General features: G+C 43.6%; 1 protein-coding gene across 1 annotated transcript in view; it reads left to right on the top strand.

Annotated features, from left to right (window-relative positions):
• The first annotated feature begins 490 nt into the window (after positions 1-490).
• The window catches only part of LOC102384178 (cystine/glutamate transporter-like), a 19376-nt gene continuing 4061 nt past the window's right edge, over positions 491-15805 (top strand). The window contains 10 exon segments of the mRNA XM_025198925.1: positions 491-3261; positions 3835-3961; positions 4384-4499; positions 5457-5582; positions 8248-8347; positions 8448-8492; positions 8699-8822; positions 9165-9268; positions 14257-14353; positions 15782-15805. The exon segment at positions 15782-15805 is cut by the window's right edge and continues 9 nt beyond it. Coding sequence (XP_025054710.1) covers positions 3204-3261; positions 3835-3961; positions 4384-4499; positions 5457-5582; positions 8248-8347; positions 8448-8492; positions 8699-8822; positions 9165-9268; positions 14257-14353; positions 15782-15805 — 921 coding nt within the window. The 5' untranslated portion in view covers positions 491-3203.

Genomic DNA, 15805 nt, shown 5'->3' with positions numbered 1-15805 from the left:
TTGCATCCGTAGATGCTTCTCAAGCAAATCCCGGGACGTCATTCTCCCCCTGTACTCGGCCTTAGTGAGGCCGCAGCTGGAGTACTGTGTCCAGTTTTGGGCTCCACAATTCAAAAAGGATGTGGAGAAGCTTGAGAGAGTCCAGAGAAGAGCCACGCGCATGATCAGAGGTCAGGGAAGCAGACCCTACGATGACAGGCTGAGAGCCCTGGGGCTCTTTAGCCTGAAAAAGCGCAGGCTCAGGGGTGATCTGATGGCCACCTACAAGTTTATCAGGGGTGACCACCAGCATCTGGGGGAATGTTTGTTCACCAGAGCGCCCCAAGGGATGACGAGGTCGAATGGTCACAAACTACTTCAAGATTGTTTCAGGCTGGACATAAGGAAGAACTTCTTTACTGTCCGAGCCCCCAAGGTCTGGAACAGCCTGCCACCGGAGGTGGTTCAAGCGCCTTCATTGAACACCTTCAAGATGAAACTGGATGCTTATCTTGCTGGGATCCTATGACCCCAGCTGACTTCCTGCCCTTTGGGTGGGGGGCTGGACTCGATGATCTTCCGAGGTCCCTTCCAGCCCTGATGTCTATGAAATCTATGAACCTTGAGGGGCCTAGCCAGTGCCTGAAAGGGTTGGGGAGCAGCCTTTCCTTTGTAAAATTGTGGGAGTGGTGTTTTGCAAGTCAGTCGCACTTAAAACAGCTTCATGATTCTGAATCTTGCTTGCATTCTTGTGTTGATCTGCTTAATGAAAACACTAATTGATTTTGATTCCTATTGTAACCATGATTTGATAACTGTGTTGTTCATTTTAGTTGGTGTAATTAGTTTTAGCTAGGATTGTAATTGGCCTTAAATTTTGTTTGCCAACTCATTTGCAGTAAAACCCATAAACGGTGTGCATAACTTTTTAATTTATTTATTCAGTTTTTTTAAGATAGTCACAAAAGGTCCACTGCCCTAGAAAGCTAGACGAAACCTGAATAAAGCATTTGAATGAGTCTTGGTCTTCAAATTTCTATTCATGACCACAACAGTAATGGGTATAAAATTGCATTGAGAAATAAATAGCAAAAAATAAAGATCCCTTAAACTAGGATTAAATGCAAGGTCTTTTTCTTTACATTTTTGGTCAAAGGAGGGTCACAATAAGTGATGAGCCAAATTTTATAAACTGCTTCCCAAATTTCTAAGGGTTTGATGAATATGATTTCAGTATTCAGATGGATCTAAATTTTGCAGGTGGAGGCTTCTTCCACTCAAAGTATAATTAATAACAATGAGAAAAATAGTTAGTCTGTTGAAAGCCTAGTTTTAATGAATTGTTTTAAAGAAAAAAAAAAAAAAAAAAAAAAAGTGGGAGCTTAATTTCATCTTCTTTCCTGCCCTCAAAAGAGCTGTACTGAATACTTTTAGACCATTATACCAAATATTTATTAAACCAGCCATTTAGTACTCTTCTGCATTAAAAAGAAAAAGTTCTTCAGGCCAAGATTTTCAAGGATGGCTGGCAATATTGTTAGGCCTTGATTTTTAGGTGCACAACAGGAAATATCTTAAAAAAGCTTGACTTTTAAAGGGTGTGTAGTCAGCCTGTGTAAAAATGTGGGTCCCAGTAAGGCAACTAAGGCTGGTTGCATCCACAGTTTGGTGTCCAAAGTCATCAGAGAGATTTGCAAATCTTGTTCTTTGCAACCGCTGGATGCACAAGAGTCAACCAACCAGCTCTATTCCCAAAACTGATGCAAGAGATAATAGGGGTATATCATATACAACTAGAGTGTGTTTAGTCAAAGGCACCTTATGGGTAAGGAGTGTCGACTCAGCAGATTTTGATGATTATTGTAAGGCCTCTTTAATAGTTGTCTCCAAAAAAAACTCCACAAAACCTTGTCTTTTGTCTTCTACCACAGGTAAGCACTGTTGACAGCGGGATTGGGAAGGACCCATAAGGAAGCTTGAGTCACAACTTCATCTTCAAGAATCCCATCCCCTTCCCTAGAATTGGAGAGACCATGGGAAAAGCCAAGAAAGAGGAGGAGGCTGTGTTCTTGAGGAAAAAGATCACTCTGCTGAGAGCTTTTTCACTCCTTATTGGCAGCATGGTGGGCAGTGGCATCTTTATCTCCCCAAAAGGGGTGTTGAGAAACTCTGGCAATGTGGGTCTCTCCTTGATCGTCTGGTTTGCCTGCGGGATTCTCTCTCTGTTTGGTGGGTGATGAGTTTCTTTAGTCTTCCTTTTAATTTTTTGGTAGATGGGGAAACTAACAAAACTCTTTCATCATAGCATTTGAAGAAGTAAATTGCTGCCTGTGAAAGCTCATGCCTCTCTGAACCCAGTTAGTCTCTAAGGTGTCATCTTTGCTTTACCTTCTGCCTAGCAAATAATTTATATCTGTGATAAAGGCCTTGCTTTGCTTCTCGGGGCAAGATAAGGTGGGAACACAGTATACAAAAATAAATCCTGTCATCTTAGTGCTGGAGAACTGAAGGTCCAACATCTGTGAAGTTCTAGGGATTGCTTGTTCAGTTGGATTGACGGTGGGAACTGAGGGGTAATTTATGACTTAAGACCTTTTAATGTGGAGCCATGTGTGGGCTGAGACATGGGAATTGTTCTACCCTAGAGGTAGGGGTGCAGTTGTGCTCTGTGTTTATTTCCTCATGTGACTTTACAGGTTTTCCACCTTTGAAAGCTTAACAAAACCAAACCAAACAAAAATAAAGCACTTAAACCTGGACAATTCCATGTGAAAACAGATTCTTATTGTAATGTGGTTGAAAGTTTTAAAAAGCACAGGCAACCGGAAAGTCATCTCATGTCATCTGCTGTGTATAACTTTAAATTACTGGATCTGCTGTAAAACAACCAGATTATGTTCATAGAATGTGACTAGTTTGAAGCTGTAGAAAAAGTAACTTTGAATTTTTGTATTGTTATATAAATTAAATTTTACACCTCTGATTGTAAGGTTTTTTTCTTTGTATTTCCCCCCCTCCCCCAACTCATTCATATTTTATCTCAGTCTGTCAGTTAGTAATTTCTGTTCACTAATGTAGTCCTCTTAGTTAGCTAGCTCACATGAATAGATGAGAAGCAAGGATTTTTCATTATATCTTTTATTGGATCACCTATATGGCTGGGAGAGTTGTTGGACAAGTTTCTGGACATCAAGTGCCCTTCCTTAGAACTGACGGAGGAAAAGATGCAGGCAATAGCACTGGTGAATGGTCGTGCATTGAATCTTACGAAATTTCTCCAAGGTGATTTCTGCTCTAGAAGCTATATTAGCAACAAGTCTGGGGTACTCGGGTCAAGAGTCATGCTGCTTTATTAAATATTATTTAATCTAATCTTTTTGCTCATGGATGAAATTCACCTAATTATGCAACAAGAATTTCCTTTGATCACAAAATTTTGAGGGAACGCTCTTTGTGCAGGCTGGTTGTAGCTCTGTTTACTCCCCATCTAGCCTCAAATGGGAACGGTTAAGCTCTGAGGTGCCACATGTTTATAATTTTTTTTTTTTTCTTTTTTACACCTTTTGAGCTGAGATTCGTATGTGGTAGGGCCTAGATCTAGGTAAATAGTGGAGAAGAAAAACTCTGTAGGCAAGTCCAAATGTCTTCCAACATGATTTTTTAAATTAATTCCACTGAGAAGTTTTATATCATTAAACCAACCAGCGTGTCTAAGCAAAATAAAGCACTCTTGGTTGGAACCAGCATTATTGTTTCTTTTTTTTTTATAAGTGAATTTTCAAGAAAACTAGTAATTAAAATCTTGGGGAAAATCCATGGGACAGTATAAACACTTCTCTACCTGAATTGTTCCAGGTGCCTTGTGTTATGCAGAACTTGGAACAAGAATCACCAAGTCTGGAGGACATTATATCTATATTCTGGAGACTCTGGGACCTTTGCCAAGTTTCTTATTTCTTTGGGCTGAGTACTTTGCTATCAGGTAAGATTTGTTTTTTGCAACCTGCAGGGAGGTATTGGAAGTCATAGGGCCACCTTGTATACTTCAACGCTTTCTCACTTTGTGTGTTTTAAGCTACTTTCAGTCTTGCAGTAATAAAAGGCAGAAGGCAATATGCACATTGTATCTGCATGGGAGAACAACTTTCAACTATTTTAGTACCCTTATTTTATTATCTTGGTAGTGAGGTAGTAATGAAGAATAGCTGCTAATTTTATTTTAAATCCTCCATTTCTGTCACTTTTTGAACTTCCTCAGGTTCTTGTGTGCTAAAAATGCTTTGGATTTGGTCCATCCTAGAAATAAGTACAGTTTTAGAAAGTAGGAAACATTGCTTTCACTCATATTTTTGTTGCGACTGTCAAGTGACATCAGTTTTAAAATTTTCTGAATCTTTCTCCTAGGCCAGCGAACAGTGCGGTGGTTTCTTTGGCATTTGGACGCTATATATTGGAGCCATTTTTTGCCCCCTGTGTAGCTCCTCTTCCTGCTGTGAAGCTTGTGGCTTTTCTGGGGTACTGTAAGTATAAATTAAGATTGGGCCCAAATCATAATATTTGAGTTCATGTTTTGGACTCTTCCCCTGTAACTCACAGGTGCCTTGCATCTAATGTTTGGGCTCATCTCAATATAAGGAAGGCTGTGGAATTTGCAGTCTGTTTTAAATTCTAAGCCGCCCAAAGAGCTCAGGGTAGTTTTTTTGGATCCAGGTTTCTGGTTTGGGTACATCTTATCTGTAAAGGTTTGCTGAATAAACCTGGTGAACAGGTCTCTAGATGGTGGAGCTGGCTGAGAAGTAGAAGTGGTTGCAGACTGAGCACAGGTATCAGATTAACAGGGAAATGAAAGCTGTGCGATTGTCAAGGATTTTAAAGCCTTCTTTTTACTTGTGATTCAGTGTTGCCAAGGAGTTCTGTAGGGATGGGGTCATATTGGAAGACAGGCACTGGAAAAAGCTGGACTATGTATTCTGTTGCTGGGAATAGATATTGTGCATATGGGTCAACAAGCTCCATCAAACTTATGGGCATGTGATTCAGAGTCATCCATGACAATTAATTAGTTCAGTGGATGGGTAGAAGCTTCCATACTTCCTGAGTTGTAGTAGACTAACTTGAAGATTGTGGTGAGGCAGAGAAGTTGAGATGAAAAGTGCAGTGATGGATTATTCCAGCAGTTGGGCACAGATAACATAGCAGGAAATGTGAGGGGAATCTAACCAAATTGTGCTCCACTCTCAAGTCTGTAAGCTCTGCTTCCTTTTCAAATGTTACACTTCAGGTCATTCTTTTATTATTATATAACACCTGTCACTGAAAATTCTTCCCAGGACCCAGGGCAAAGAGTGTTGCTGCGCCTGTATTCAGTATGCTCATAAAAATAAATGGAGGCAGTGGGAAAAATATGAGAATAACCTTCTTTGTTTAGTATCCCAGCTATGTATGCTATTCATTGGCTTGTCCTTCTCTTCCTCCAGATATAGTCCTTATCCTGAACTCTTGGAGTGTCAGCTGGAGTGCCCGGCTTCAGACTTTCCTGTCTGTCATCAAGCTTGCGGCTCTCACACTCATCATTGTGCCAGGGATGATGCTTCTGGCTCAAGGTATGCCAGCTCAGCTGTGATCTTGAGGGCAGCGTTCATTATGGTGGTGGTTCTCATCCTTTTGTGACTCAAGGTACACCTTGGAAAATGCAAGCGTTTAGCTTTCACTCATGTTTTGACTATAGAAAAATAATAGTGCAATTCTTCTGTTGCAAAGAACTCAAAGGCCACAACAGGTCAGAATGTTTTTTGACATGGTTTTTGACACCTATTTGAAATCTCTGGTTTATCTTGTGACTCATGTTTGCACGTAACAGTGCTAACATTGCATGGCACCCTAGAGTGATGAAGCACTCTGGCTGAGAATCACTGTATTAAGGACTTGTCTACACAATTTAAGCTAAGCCACAAAAGTTCCCTGTATACCTACACCAATATAGGAATGCCCAAATTAGTAGTCATACCAATGTATATGTTTAAATATGTACCTTAGCTTATACTGATCTAACTTTCCCATATAAACAAGCCATGTTATTCACACTCAAGGGATAATCAGTATTCTTTGTCCTTATGCTATATCTTCCAATGAAGAGAAAACAACAAAGGCATCAAGATGAACATTTTATATTTCTCTCTCATGTCTGGATTTGTTTTTTCTGAACATGAAAAAACCCTTCAAGCTGGCAACGTTTCTGAAATGAGGGGTTGCTCTGCAGGCAGAAATCCTCAGCCATTATTGCTCATAACACCTTCAAATGACAATCTGGAGCCCCTGGCACTATCCCCTCGGTAGGAGAAGCAGTGCCAGTGACATCTGGGAAGAGAAGTTGCTAAAAGCTCCAGGAATTACAGGTTCCACTTAATATGACTCCAGAGGATTGTAAAAATCGCTCATTAAGATATCACCACCAATAAATCATTTGTATGCCCAACATTTTAGAATGCCACAACAGGGGCCAACATCACTTTCTGTTCAGTTTTCTTCAGATGAAGCTTCTTTTCCAATTGATTCTTATTTTCATAAGTTTCCTTTTACTTCCTTTTACGGGTGATATTTGTTTACTTCCTTCTCTTGCATTTTCTTTTCCCCTTTTACTGTTTTACTTCAATTATTTTACTTTCAGAAGCACTTGAGCCAGTATTTGCAAATTTGAGTGCCTACAGTTAGCCTGTGAACTCCAGAATTAGATTTCCAGGAGCAATGGTTTTTTGTAATACCTTTTGTTGGACCGGCTGTATAGTTGAGAGAGCTGTTGGTTGACAGAAGTGTAACTTGAAGTTTTGGCTCCTGGGCTGGCACCGGGGGAAGGAGCACTTGCCTTCTTGTGCAGGCTGTGATAGTAGTGATGCTGGTGTCATGGGCTGCAGCTTTTTTGGCTCAAACTTTTCCAACATGGGCTGCAGTGGCAGCACAGGCTCCCTGGGGGCTGCCTTTCTAATGCCCCCTTTGAATTGACACCTGGGGTTGGTGCCCTGGTTGCCCTGCTCCATTTTGTTATGCCACCGTTGGACAAGCTTTGGGCATTGAGTACTCTTCCTCAGGCCTAAAAGGCAGACACAGACTGAGCTAGAGGTTAGAAAAAAGGCTCCGTGTAAAAGCAGTTCGCTTGGAGAGAATAATTTCCAGGGGAACTAGGCTTTTGTCCTGGTTTAAGATGATTACTGCAGCTACTACAACGTAAACATAGGTGTAGGTGATTCACTATATAGGCTGCCAAAGTTTGTAAATGTTGGGACTTATTTTCTTTAATTATTTTAATTCTTTTATCCTATATTGCTCCTCTTCCTTGGAGCTGGAACCATTCATCTGTCTCCCTCTCCTTCCTAGATTTTGTGGGGTTTGATAAAATGTGACCTGTTTCCAAACCCTTTCTGAGTGTGGTTTTCATCAACAAGAAAGGGTTCATTATCCTTTCTTTCCTCTTCTTTTCCTTCATTTCTGTTGGAAATAAAGCAAGACCCGCATTGACAGTACTGTTTTCATTTGCCTCCTTTTGAAAATGGTGGGATCTGATAAAATGAGCCGGGTTTTATTTTTTACCTATGTGAGCCCTTGGTCTCTTTAGTTTTCTCTCCCAACAATCAGCAGAGTGATAGTGGGAGGGGGAGGCAGGGACAGGTCCTCTCCAGAAGCAGCTGCAAAGGAGAACTGACTCTGCTTTTTCTTGTGCTCCCTCCTAGAGTTCTTCATCTCTTTTTCTTTGTTCCTATGCTGTGTGCCACAGGGAGCATGGGTCAACGCTTATATGGAGGAATGGGGAATAGCACAGCAAGCGTTGTTAGCTGCCTCATTGACTGCATGGCATGAAAATAAAGTGCAAATCTAGCTGTGTGGGGTCCAGTGATAAGAGAGTTCAGGCCAGGAAATGTTATGTCAGTTCTGGGAGGAGGTTTTCTGCAAGTGGAGAATAGGCCAACTGGGGCCTCCACAGCACCATGATATGTATGTGAGAGAGAACCAGTCCTTGTTACTGTCCTTTAAAAACCTGCCCTGCAGATTATTGACTCGCATAACCTCAGGTACTGCCCAGAACCAGATAAGTCAACACAGCTAAGAACTAACCTAGGAAAGCAAATCCAAACAGGCTGGAAGATCCTGCCATCACAGTCTCTAGGGTTGTCTGAGGCAGAGAGAAACTGAACCTTGTCCATATATGTATCTGACCACTAGAGATAGTATCTCTGTTGCCATTGCCCTGTAACTCTCTGCTAATCTCCTATTTAGGCCACACTGAAAATTTCCAGGATGCTTTCAACAGTCAGTCACTGGCTTTGGACAAGCTGCCCTTGGCTTTTTATGCAGGGATGTTTGCATATTCAGGCTGGTAGGTACAGTCAGGGTCCTATAAAAGAAGAAACACTTTTAAAGGTGCTCCAGGACCATTGTTCACACTCTTCCATAACCTGCCTTCTTTCACTCTGCAGGTTTCAGGCTAGCTTTGTGCGGGAAGAACTTGTCCGACCAGAACGGTAAGATTAGAGGGATATCCTGTCAGAGCAACTACTGGTGATACACTTATTTCATAATAAGCTATAATTTATATGGGAAGAGCAAATGACTGCTGGTTCTTCTCGCTGCTGATAGTGGCATCTGCTACCTGTAGTAATGATACGAGTGAAAAGAAGATAACAGCTCTGTTTATTATCTCTGTTTCCCCACCTTTTTTTTTTTTTAGAAATATCCCGCTGGCAGTGATCGTGTCTGTGATTACTGTAATTGTAGGATATATGCTCACCAATGTTTCCTATTATACAGTCCTGACAGCAGAGGATATCCTGGCCTCCCAGGCTGTGGCTGTAGTGAGTAATATCCCATTATTATTTTCCTTCAAAGGGATCAATTTACTCTACATGGATGGGAGTAGGGATGAATCTAGGAAATGGATTTTGTAGCAGAAAGGCCATCAGCTCTGTTACTTCTCTGAAGTATCAGGAACTAATAATATCTTGCAGTCTTGCTGCAGGAAGTGAGGAAAGAACTAGAGACCAAGATGTCAGTGGGAGAGGGGAGACAAAGCTTGGGATTACGTGACGTTGCATTTCAGGCTTCCTAGTAGACATTCATCTAGCTATTTCTATTAAGTCAGATATTGTATAGGGGCTAGCACAGTGTTTCTGTAGCCAAATATGTTTTTCCTTCAGAGTTTTGCACGACATGCTTTCCAAAGACTCATCTCGGTGGTTCCCATCCTGGTTGCTCTGTCCTGCTTTGGCACCATGAACGGAGCGATCTTTACGTTTTCCAGGTCAGACTCTTGTGATTATTTTAAAAAATTGTACTTATTGATCTGCTATATAAGCAAGAAGAGGGAGACCCTTGGTAACAAATCTGTTGACTGCTCACAGGTAGGTACAGGCAATGTTTCCAGAAGATTCAAGCCTTCAGTTCCAAAAAATGAAAACTTCTACTGCTTTCAGCTGGAGGCAAATCTCCTGGCAAGTTTTTTTTGTAGTTGCCAGTATAGGATGATAGTACCAGAGCTGTTGCCAGCCTCTCTTATACTGCTTGGATGGTATGGGACAAATCAATGGATATGAAAGGCAGGCTTCATAATATAAGTCATCCTGAATTGTTCATTGCAGTAGGCTGAAGTAAAAGAAATAGTATGGGAAATATTCCCCGGTAGGATTTAACTATGCAGGGATTTCCTCTTGGGGTAAGAGGAGTCCCTAGATGGACAGAGATACTCCATGGCTCCTTTCTCGTAGTATTCAGCAAAATGGATGGGGATAGGCTGCTCTACATATATTTTACTGTTGGCCAAACTGGCTGCTGGCCAGCCACACATTAGGGAACCACAAAGGCAACAAAGAGCCAGCTTTACACACAACCCAGCTGCTCTGGGCACTGCTCCAACCCAGCTGAAGATCTGGCACTATATGTACAGATTTAAAATAAATAGATGTGGGAATTACTCTTCCTTACTGATTTGTGTTTCAGACAAGGGATGGAAGGTGAGAGCTCTCTAGGGTTTCTTTTCTATAAGTAGCGGACGTCTCACAGGTACCCAAATCTAGGATTCTTAACCTCTGGTGAGAGTCGTGAGAATCTGTTATGCTGGAGCAATTCCAGTTTCCCCTGTGTATCCAGTGCTGTGGTGTGGGACCTTTTATAGGAATATAGGGCTAGAAGGGGCTTCTGGAGATACTGAGTCTTTCTGCTGTTGCGGGCGCCATGTCATATAGTCTATTTCCTGAAGCGATCAAGCTCTGTTCTAAAAGTAATTAGACTTTTTGACCCCACTATATCTATTAGAAGGCGTCTAAGATCTCTTAGCTTTGCTTAGAAACCTCTTGATTTTTTCCAGCCAACCTGGCCAATTGATACTTCTTGGCTATCTGTGCACAGTTGCACTCAACGCCTCTCTGGGTGTGGGGTGTGCAGTTGTTCTGGATTGCTGGTCCTTGTTTCTGGCTCTCTATGAGCAGTGCCAGATTTAGTCCAAATGCTTTGCCACAGGTACCTTGAGATGGTTTTCTGCTGCTGTTTTTGAAAAATGGTCTTGCTGAATGACCTGTGAACATAGTGCTTATTGTGGCCTACAGGATGAGAAATAGGCTGTGAAGTGTTGCCATTTCTTGGGCATGTTTGGGAATTTTTCAGAGAATTTTGGGCACTTGATCTTTTTATTTTTCAAAATCTCAAAGAAGCTATTGCTTCAGGGACCAAAATGCAAAAGTTGACCTGGGGCAGAACCTAATAGAGCATGATGTAGGGACCTCCCAAAACCAGGATTTTGCAGATTTGGTAGAAATCATGAAATCCGCATTGCCTGCAAAGTGTGCAGGGGGATAAAAAGAAAACTAACTGAACAGAAAATGCTGGCTCTCCAGAAGGAGTCAGTGATCTTCATGGTGCTATGGCCAAGCTGTGCAGCCTGCTGGGGGTGGGGGCTTCCCATAAGAAGAGCAACCCAAGTTGGCTGCTGCCCCATCCCTCGTCATGGATTGACTGAGGAGGCTGCCTGTAATGTGACCTTGCCCCTCTCCACCAAGCAGAAGCAAGGAGCAGGACTCCATGACAGACAGCCCTTGCAACCAATCAATGGCAAGGGATGGAGCTGTATGACGGCCCTTGCAGCCCATCAGTGGAGAGGGGCAGGGCCATTGGGGCCCCTTTGGCCAATCAGAAGTGTGGGGGGTCCCTGCTGTGATCAGCCCGTATAAATGGCGGTCAGCCCTGCAATCTCCCTATGACACTGGCTATCTGCCTTCTCAGGCCAGGTAGATCTCTCAGCATGATCACTGAGGACAGCCTTCATGGGTGGTATCTACTCCAGCTATAGCATTTCATAACTTTTCAGGGGCAGTAGGGACCTCAGTAGACCATCGAGTCTGACCCCCTGCCCTGGGCAGGAAAGAGCGTTGGGGTCAGATGACCCCAGCCAGGTGCTTGTCCAGTCTCCTCTTAAAGACCCCCAAGGTAGGGGAAAGCACCACCTCCCTTGGAAGCCCATTCCAGATTTTGGCAAACCTCACTGTAAAGAAGCTTTTCCTAATGTCTAATCTAAATCTGTTGTCCATCAGTTTGTGGCCATTGTTCCTAGTAACCCCAAGGGGTGCCCTGGTAAATGGGGCATCCCTTATTCCTTGCTGTGCCCTCCCTCCCCTCCACCTCCCTGATGAATTTGTAGATGGCCACAAGATCCCCTCTCAGCCTTCTTTTGTGGAGGCTGAAGAGATTCAGGTCCCTTAATCTCTCCTCGTAGGATCTTACCTGCAGGCCCTTAACCATACAAGTAGCCCTCTGAGCTCTCTCAAGGTTATCCACATCCCTCTTGAAGTACAGTGCCAAGAACTGGATGCAGTCTCCAGCTGTAGCCTTACCAACGCCACATAGAGGGGAAGTATCACCTCCTTAGACCTGTTCATGATGCACCGTCTAATGCATAAAAGTGCTGTTGGCTTTACTTATCACTTCGTTACATTGACAACTCATGTTCATTTTGGAGTTGACTGACTCGGATCCCTTTCTGCTGCTGTGCTGCTTAGGAAGTCACCTCCCAGTCTGTAGGTGTGTTGGTGATTCTTTCTCCCTAGATGCAGCTCTTTGCACTTCCCTTTGTTAAACTGCATCCTATTCTGTTCTGCCCACTTTCCCAACCTGTCCAAATCCACTTGAATCTGCTCCCTGCCCTCCAGTGGGTTTACTTTGCCCCATAATTTGGTGTCATCTGTGAATTTGGACAGAGTGCTTTCCATGCCTTCATCCAAGTCACTGACACAGATATGGAACAGCACTGGTCCAAGGACTGAACCTGGGGGAACTCCGCTGTCCACATTTTTTTCAGGTCGAAAACGACTCGTCTACCACCACCCTCTGGGTGTTCCATAAGCAAATTCTCCAGCCGCCTGATCATGTAATAATCTGTCACAACCGCTTGATTTTATTTATAAGAATGGGACGCAACATTGTGTCAAAGGCCTTTTAAAAATCCAAGTAGATGACATCTACCTCAACTTCTGCATCTAAGCTTTTTGTGACCTGGTCATAAAAAGAAACAAGGTTAGTCGGGCAGGATCTACCTGCTATGAAGCCATGCTGGTTGCCTTTCAGCATTATTTTTCCTACTGGACTTAGAACAAATGTGATCCTTTTAATACTTATTTCAAAGGTTTTCCCAAGGGTAGAGGTGAGGCTAACTGGCCTATAGTTACCTGGATCATCCTTTCTCCCCTTCTTGAAAATAGGGCCCACATTGGCCCTTTTCCAGTCCTCTGGGACCTGTCCTGAGTGCCTTGCATACTCAAACAGCTGTGCCAGTGGTTCTGCTATGACGCTGGCCAATTCCTTCAGCACCCTTTGAAGATCATCCGGGCCTGCTGACTTAAACATGTCTAACCTCTCCAAATGCCACTTCACTAGGTCAGCACTAACTGTTGGTGGGTTGGAGTCCTTCTTGTGCCTGCCTATAGCCCCTTTGGGAGATATGTCTTTATCAGTGTTCAGGAATACAGATACAAAGAACTCATTTAGGACCTCAGCTTTGTCTCTCCTATCTGTTACCAGGTGCCCTAGTATGTCTTGTAGGGGTCCTATGTTGCCATGTGCCTTCTTTTTACTCTTTCTGTACCTAAAGAAGGACTTTTTGTTGTCTTTAATTTTTGTTGCCAGCCTGAGTTCCACTTCTGCTTTGGCCTTCCTATCTGATTCCCTGTTAGTGCGAGCCAAGCAGGTATAGTCCTCCTTGGTGGCTACCCCCTGCTTCCACAGTCTGTATGCCCCTCTTTCCCCCCCTCCCCCCCGGGTGGCTCTCCTAGATTTCCCTGTTCAGCCAAGAGGGTTTCTCGACTCTTTTGCCTCCCTTTACGTGCACTGGGATGGTCTCCTTTTGTGCCTAAAGGAGCATTCCCTTGAACGCCCACCCTTCCTGGACTCCCATCTTACTAATGCTCTTGCCCTTCAGTGCCTCACTTAATAATCTCCTGAGCACATTGAAATTAGCCTTTTTTGAAGTCTAGCACTTCTGCCCTACTAGTTACCTTTCCTACCTTTCACCAGATAGTGAATTCTAACAATTGGTGATCGCTATCCCCTAGGTTACCCTGTATCTGCAGATCATCCACCCGGTCATCCCCTGTAGCAAGCACTAAGTCCAATAAGGCATTTGCCCTAGTGGGACCACACATCTCTTGCATTAGGTGAAGGTCCTGTATGCTGGTTAGGAATCAATGTGAATGGACAGATCTAGCTGACTGCTCCTCCCAGCAGATGTCAGGGTAGTTTAGGTCCCATGACAACCATGTCCCTTGAGTGTACCGCCTTTGAGAGCTGCCTCAAATTCCATGTTTAGCTCATCATCCTAGTGTGACGGTCTTTAAGAGACCCATACTACCAAGTCCCATTCACCCCGACCTCATTGTATTCTGACCCACAATGCCTCAATTTGCCCCTCTTCTGATCCCATCTTGATTATTGAAGATGTGTATTGCTCCTTAACATAGAGAGCAATGCTCCCCCACCTTTTCCCTACTGTATCTCATTTGCACAGCCTATATCCCTCAGTGCCTACTGCCCAATCATAGATAGGGTCCCACCAGGTTTCTCTTAACTCAACCAGATCAAAGTCTTTGTTTGCAAGTCTTCTGCTTGTTCCCTATGCTCCTAGCATTAGAATAGAGACACCTAATCCCCATGATGGATACCTGTCCAACTAATAGTGCCTCCATTCCCCAGTGTAGATGTGAGAGTCAAGTGCTCACATTCTTGTGTTATTCCTTGTCTTTCTCCTAGGACTCTGTTCGTGGCTTCCAGGGAGGGTCAGTGGCCTCCCCTCTTCTCGATGATCCACATTCGAAGACACACCCCTCTTCCAGCTGTTATGTTAATGGTGAGGTGAAGAGTTTTAAAAAATTGAATTTCTGCCATGCTGGCTTTCTTTTGGACTTGAAGAGGTTTTTTGATTGAACAGGCATTGAGGTAGTTTTGGGCCTTGGAAAACTTAGAACTGAGTACTGCAGAAAGCATTTTCCTGATATACACTCATTTAAAAAAACTTGCGTTGACTGCACATGGCAAAATATCAAGTCTACTTAGTGACAGATGTGGGATTTGAACTCAAGATCTCTTGGCTTCCAGCCCTAGGCTTAAAACCTCATTGCACATGTATTTTAAAACAGAGGTGTCAAACTCTTCTGGCCCTGCAGGCTGGATGAGGGTTGCTGGGCCGGTCTGTGAGCTGGATTGGGCCATGCCAGAGCTAACATGTAGGGCTGGTCTACTGGGGGCCACATGTGGCATGTGCTCTGTGCTGCTCCCCTGTGCGGTGTGCAATGTGTGTGGTCAGTCCAGCCCTGAGTGCAGCACACACTAGCCCCAAGACTTGCTCTGCATGGCGTGCATGCTGAATGGGGCACCCTGCCATACCTGCCCTGTGCACTGGTTATGGGGCTGGTCCAGATTAGGCCTGGATCCAGTGCATGCAGTTGTCTGGTGGTGGGGCGCCCTGTGCTGTCCTCATGCACCAAGTGCAGAGGGAGTCCCTGGGTGGCTCATGCTGAGTGTGGTGTGTGGGGCTGGCCTGGCCATGTGTGCAGCACAGGGGGCCTGATCCAGACCAGCCCCAGAGTCAGTGCACTGGCCAGTCCAGCACATGTACCACGTAGTGTGCTTCCTAGACCAATCTGCCATGCTGTGTGCAGTGCCTGTGGTGCTGGATCCATCCCTCACACCAGATCAGTTCTGTGTATTGCTTGCAGGACCTGGGGTTGGTCCAAGACCCATGAGCTGGATCATAAGGCGCCTCAGGCTGGATCTGGCGCACAGGCTATGTTTGACAGTCATGCTTTAAAAGGATTGCTGTCACCATCTTTAAAAAATCATTCTATAAAATTCTCTCTACCCTAGGTTCCAGATGCTGCTTGTATATAATGCATACCTCTTATCTGTTACCAACATGGACATTTCAGGAGCTAGGCAAAATCATGTGGAATGATTTTTTTTTTTATGTGGAAAATATTTCAATAGTCTTCTTTTGTCTGATAATTGTTCATCAACTTTCTAATATCGTAGACAGTCTCCTTTGATTACATGGATGAAAACTTGTTGTCTTCATATACAGCCTTCCACCCAATTCATTTGCATCCCAAAAGCTAAAATGAAGAGAATATAGTGATTTCCATTCAGCACTAAAATCATCCAATACTCTAAAACTCCAGAGTATGGTAGTTGACTGTAAATAGGAGTTTCCGGTTCTTATGTTTTAAGTCTTCGAAGTCTGTGATAGTTTTAATGAATGTTTCATTTCTACAATGGTCAGTTCCCTCTGGTTACTGCTATGGTG

This window comes from Alligator sinensis, unplaced genomic scaffold, assembly GCF_000455745.1.
Source record: "Alligator sinensis unplaced genomic scaffold, ASM45574v1 scaffold74_2, whole genome shotgun sequence".
In the NCBI taxonomy this organism is placed as follows: Eukaryota; Metazoa; Chordata; order Crocodylia; family Alligatoridae; genus Alligator; species Alligator sinensis.
Note: the sequence above shows the minus strand (reverse complement) of the source record. Positions and strands in the feature narration are given on the sequence as shown.